The sequence below is a fragment of the Pinus tabuliformis genome, chromosome 7, assembly GCF_031772625.1.
Source record: "Pinus tabuliformis cultivar Carrire ecotype Pingquan chromosome 7, CPIR1, whole genome shotgun sequence".
Lineage (NCBI taxonomy): Eukaryota > Viridiplantae > Streptophyta > Pinopsida > Pinales > Pinaceae > Pinus > Pinus tabuliformis.
Genome location: NC_142293.1, coordinates 1,124,188,648 through 1,124,194,714, shown reverse-complemented (window position 1 = coordinate 1,124,194,714; position 6,067 = coordinate 1,124,188,648). Strand labels below are relative to the sequence as shown.

Here is a 6,067-nt window from a genome sequence, read left to right as displayed (position 1 = left end):
ATGGATGGATTGCGGCAAAATGGAAGCCCAAGGGAGATGTCTCTCTCCAGCTGGGGCCGAAGGGCTTCTTCACTGCTATTTTTTACTGCCTAGAAGACAAATTCAGGATCCTCGGAGGGGGTCCGTATTTTTTTAACTCAGCAGGCCTATACATCACAAACTGGAAACCCAGATTCAACCCTGACAAGGAGGATCTCACATGGGCTCCGGTCTGGATAAGGTTATACTCGCTCCCCGACGAATACTGGGAAGAGGAAAGCCTGAAGCGCATAGGTGATGGAGTGGGACAATACATCAGAGCTTCGGAGGACACAAAAACCCGTAAGTATATATCCTACGCAAGGATCTGCGTCTTTATCCGTCTTAATGAAGCTCTTCCTGACTCAATAACCCTAGCCCATCGCGATGAGGAATGGACTCAAGCCCTAGACTATGAACATGTGCCGTTCAGATGTCGAAGATGCCATGCTATAGGGCATTTGTATCGGGACTGTCCTCTCATTGCAAAAGCTAGCCCGCTGGAAACCTCTGATCCTCCATCACATGATGGCTTTACCCAAGTCTCTTACAGAAAGCGCACGCAGAAAAAGCCCCCGAACGCCTCTAAACCCCAGCCTCCCAAATCCCACAACCCTGGATCCAAGAACAGCTTTGAATCTCTCAGTGATCTCCCAGAAGATCAAGTCCTACCTGACAATAACATCCATACCCGCCCATCCTCCTCCTCCCACCCCCCCCCCTCCAGCCCCCTTCCCAAGTCAAAAACCCCCATACAAATCCCGACCATCCTTAGCAGGCACCAGAAAGATCCAGAGAAAACTCCCATGGAAAAGGAGAAGAACGAGACATTGACTCCCGTAACAATCTCAGAGGGAACTCAAGAAGACACAGGTCAAGCTCAAATCATGGAAGTAGAAAATGAAAGCATAGATCTCCACGGTTTGGACATTATTGGATTGGAGCTAGCTTGTAGGAAAGAGGCGTATGACTCCATCTCAGAGACGGATCTAGAAAAGCTGGAAGAGGTAATATCCAGGGCCTTCCACCAACAGCAACTAGGTATTCAACCTGGTAGTGATTGGGACAGCAACCAGCGACCGAAGGACTCCAAAAAAAGAGGGAGAAAGACAGATCTTCAGAGAACAATGGAGGTGGGCAAACTCCTGGTGGACTCAGGGAGATATGCGAAGCTCACGAAATACTTCAGCCCCACCCAAACTAGTTATCCATGAAGCTGATCTCCTGGAATCTAAGAGGGCTTAACAGCCCAGCAAAATCTAGGATGTTAAAAAACATGATCAAGTTGGAAAAACCGCAAATGTGTTTCTTCCAAGAAACCAAATGCAACAGTCAAACGCTAGGTCGAATACTATCAAAGGCCTGGCCAGGTTGCCGCTCAGTAGCCGTGGATGCAACGGGGGCTTCGGGAGGGCTAGCAATCGCCTGGAACACTCAGGCAATATCGCTTACTGACTTCCATGCCTCCCATCACCTCATTCAAGCTGCCTTTCACATTCTAGGCACCAAGGTTCATGGAAACTTGTCCAATGTCTACTTTCCTCAGGAAGGAGGAAGCAAAAAAGTGCTTCTTGATACCATTGAGGCGCTAAACGCTAACAGGCAGCATCCGCTTTGGATCGTTGCAGGTGACTTCAATATGATTACCAAAATCGAGGACAAAACAGGAGGACGATCCAGATTAGAACCTGAAGCAGAACATTTCAAGGATTTCATCCACAATGCCTCTCTCATCGATATGTCTTTCTGCAATGGAACCTACACTTGGAGTAATCACAGAGGAGGAAAGCACCAGATCGCATCTAAACTTGATCGCTTTCTGATTTCAGACAATGCGATCCATCTAGGCGGTGACTTCACTGCGGAGATTTTGGCACACTCGGGCTCGGATCACTGGCCAATAGCTCTGCATTGGCAGCGACCAGGGGACAGAACCAAAAAACCATTCCGCTTTGAGGGTTTCTGGCTAACGCATCCAGCATTCAAGGACTTCGTCAGAACCATATGGACCTCCTTTGTCCCACCAGAAGGCTCAAGGATGTACCAGCTACAACAGAAATTGCGATTCTTAAAAGGCCACCTTAAACGATGGAATCGGGAGACCTTTGGGAACATTTTCGAAGCACAACAGGAACTTAATCAGGAGCTCAAGGATCTACACCAGACAGTAATCAATACAGGGCACACGGAGGCAACCTTGAACAAAGAGAAGCACATCTACAATCAGCTCGAAGAACGAAGAAAACAAGAAGAAATTTACTGGAAACAAAAATCAAGAATCAGGTGGCTAAAAGAAGGGGAACGCAACACTAAGTTCTTTCACAACACCACAGTGCAAAGAAGAATGCATAACAAAATACCTTTCATCCAAAGCCCAGAGGGGACCAAGGAAGAAGAACATGAGAAGATAGAGGAAATCCTCATCAATCACTTCAAGCTGGTACACCAGGAGCAGACGGTGGATAGGAATAGTGCCATTGAGAAGATTACAAGCAACATCCCCAGGCTAGTCACAGAGGAGCACAACGAGCTGCTGATGCGCCCAATTCTCATTCACGAGGTAGACGAAGCAATGGCGCAGCTCAAAGAAGGTAAAGCCCCTGGCCCTGATGGCTTTACAACTACTTTTTTTCATGCTTTCTGGGACTTAATTAAAATGGAGGTCTGGCAAATAGTTGAAGAATCCAGGGCCCTTCGCTGGATGCTCCCCTCCCTTAACTCTACCTTTATAGCTCTAATCCCCAAAGAGGAAAACTCCATCACCCCTGATAAATTCAGACCCATAGCCCTCTGTAACGTCCTCTACAAGGTCATATCCAAAGTTATAGCGAACAGGCTCAAACCTCTGCTACCCATGCTCATATCTCCGGAGCAGTCAGGGTATGTTGAAGGCAGACAGATCATGGATGGTATCATCCTCACTCATGAAATCATACATTCGCTCAAGCTATCCAATCAAGCTGGTATGCTTCTTAAAATTGACCTCTCCAAGGCCTTTGACAAGCTCAGCTGGTCTTACATCCAGCATATGCTGAAAGCTTTTGGATTTTGTGACTCCTGGATAAGATGGATCTTGAGCCTAATTTCTTCCTCTCATTTCTCCATCCTCGTCAATGGCTTACCCTCCCGTCCCTTCAAGCCCTCCAGAGGTATCAGACAAGGCGACCCCCTATCCCCTTTCCTTTTTGTCTTAATGGCGGAAGGTTTAGGTAGGCACATCAAGCAAGCCCTTCACTCTAACCAGCTTAAAGGGATCTCCATCCACAGTACCTCAATCTCCTCTCATTAGCAATTTGTAGACGACACCATGCTCTATGGTTATCCTTCAGCTCAGGAAGCCTCTAAGTTAAAAATCCTACTCGACGACTTCTCAAAGGCCTCCGACACTCATGTCAACAGCTCCAAATCTCAAATTTTTTTCTTCCATACCCCTTCGTCTGTAAAACGTGTTGTTTCCCGTATCCTGGGCTTCCAATCCGCTTCTCTCCCTTCCACGTATCTGGGAGCCCCCCTCACAGCCTCGGCCATAAAGCAGCCGGCATGGCGGGCCCTCTTGGAGAAGCTTGAGTCCAAGCTCAATCTATGGACCAATCGCTCCCTAAATCTAGCCAGCCGGGTTGTGCTTCTTAAGGCTGTCTTGCAAGCCATGCCTCTCTATCTTTTCTCCATCCTGGCTGCACCTAAGTGGGTTCTAAAGAGATTGAGAAACTTGCAGCGAGACTTTCTGTGGGGAAGTTCAGCCACCAATCGCAAATGGGCATTGGTCAAATGGGACACTGTATGTAAGCCCAAAAACAAAGGAGGAATTGGACTTCGGGACCCTGAGCACAGCAACACCATCATGACAGCTAAAATATGGTGGCAATGGGTAACCAGTCCAGAGAAGTTATGGGCCAAAATATGGACTGCAAAATACACCAACAACATGCCCCAAGCAGAGCTCATCAGGTTCACACCCACTATCAATGGGTCTCTTATATGGAATGCAGCTAAACAACATCATCAGCTCGTTCAGAAACACAGCTTTTGGGAAATACGGAATGGTCACAATGCTAGGTTCTGGAATGATGCCTGGAACCAGATGCCCAAACTCTCAAATGTTCTCCCTGCAACGATCATTCCTAGCAGCCAGGAGCAGCAGCAAGCCACGGTGCATCAATTTTGGGCGCAGGAAATGGAGAACGGATTCAGGAAATGGCAATCAGGCAATCGCATTACCAACAGCACTAGCCCCCAAGAGATAACAGCACTGGAGAGCGAGTTAAATAAAAGAAGAATCAGACATGAAAACAATGAGGACATCCTCAGATGGGGTTATCAAACTAAAGGCACCTATACCACCGCAGAAGCCTACAATCTGTTAGGCAACTTCCCCATCAAACCGGACCCTCTATGGGAAAGGATATGGAGCTTCAAAGCCTGGCCTAAAATATCACACTTCCTCTGGTTGGTTGGGCACAAGAAGATTCTCACTTGGGACAAGCTAAGGAAACGTAATTTTCATGGACCTTCCATATGCCATAATTGTTCTCAAAACGAGGAAACATTGCAGCATCTTCTGCAAACTTGCTCAATCGCCACTCATTTATGGGAAAAGGTAGAATTCAAATGCCAAAGGAGATGCAGGGAAGCTGACGGTATCATAAACACCATCCGTCAATGGCCGAAAAGACCTTACAAGTGTGAGATTCTCAACCACTTGTGGAATCTTATCCCGGGCATTCTACTATGGAACATCTGGAAGGAACGGAACAGGCGCATATTCAAAAATCAAAGCAGAACTAATGAGAACATCTGGAACAGCATACACAGCAATCTCCAAGAAACCATGCTGTTGAAAACATGGACCAAAGAGGATCTCCCCACAACAGACAACGAGAAAAACATCCTAGACAACTGGATGTTGCAGCAGCTACAAGAGCCCACCATGCATCAAACGGTGAAACGCAGAGACAAGGAGGATCATGGTTGGACTGCCCCACCCATCAACTCATACAAACTTAATTTCGATGGAGCCTCGAAAGGCAACCCTGGGCCAGCAGGATTTGGGGGCATCATAAGGAATCACAAAGGCTCACCCCTACAGGTCTACTTCGGCAACATAGGATGGGACACCAACAATTCGGCGGAGTTGGAAGGAATGTGGCAGGGGATCCTGGTAGCAAAGCGCCTCAATCTTCAACCGCTGATTGTAGAGGGCGACTCTCAAATCCTTATAAACATGGCTACTCGCATTCAGAATGGCTCTCAAGCCAGGAAGGTAGCTGACAGTTGGCGATTAGAGGCCAGACTAAGCAATATTGCTCATGAACTGCGCAATCACAATGCCCTCTCTTTCCATCACACCAAAAGAGAGGGTAACAAGATCGCTGATCTCATGGCAAACATTGGAGTAGACTGTAACCAGCCCTTCCTAGAAGGCAAACTGAACATCATCCTAAGCAACCAACAGAAACAGGAATGTGAAAGCATACTCCACAAGGATGCTGAATCCCCGGATGCGGGTGATGACGTGCCAAGGAGGGACGTGCCACATGCCCAGCATGTGCCGCCCCGTGGAGATCTTAATGAGCCTGGTCCGACCGCCGTCATAGCATAATGGTTCAGCAGACATGCGAGGGGAATTCATTGCAGAGCAGGAGTTCTCGATGGTGGCGCAGAATGCAGTTAATGCTCTGTTGCAGAGCAGGTTTAGAAATCGATATCAGCAAAGGATGTGGATGCATTGGAGAGTTAAGATCAGCCGGATGCGAGAGCAGAGGAATTGTGAGTCGGTGGATGCTAAGCCTCCTGCCGCAGTGCAAGCTCTGGTCTGCCGCTGCAATTCAGGCTGTGGCCGGAAGCAGGGGAGGCAACTCGAAGGATTTCTGGTTCAATTGGAAGCAAGACGGGTCAATTCGTGTGCAGAAGGAGGGTGCTCAGAAATTTCACGGGTGTGGGCATTCGCGGGTGACATGGCCAAATTGCGGGAACGACAGCCCAGCAGACGAGGACCAGGGAGAGGTTCTTCCTCTCGAACCCCTGCAGCAGACGAACACCACCATTGCTG

At 48.1% G+C, this 6,067-nt stretch overlaps 1 protein-coding gene across 1 annotated transcript; it reads left to right on the top strand.

Moving 5' to 3' along the window:
- Positions 1 to 1,318: 1,318 nt before the first annotated feature.
- Positions 1,319 to 5,617, top strand: LOC149251465 (uncharacterized). Its single transcript, XM_089453895.1, has 3 exons — positions 1,319 to 2,185; positions 2,468 to 3,167; positions 3,318 to 5,617. Exons 1-3 carry the CDS (start codon positions 1,319 to 1,321, stop codon positions 5,615 to 5,617), a joined length of 3,867 nt encoding a protein of 1,288 aa, XP_089310021.1.
- Positions 5,618 to 6,067: the final 450 nt, after the last annotated feature.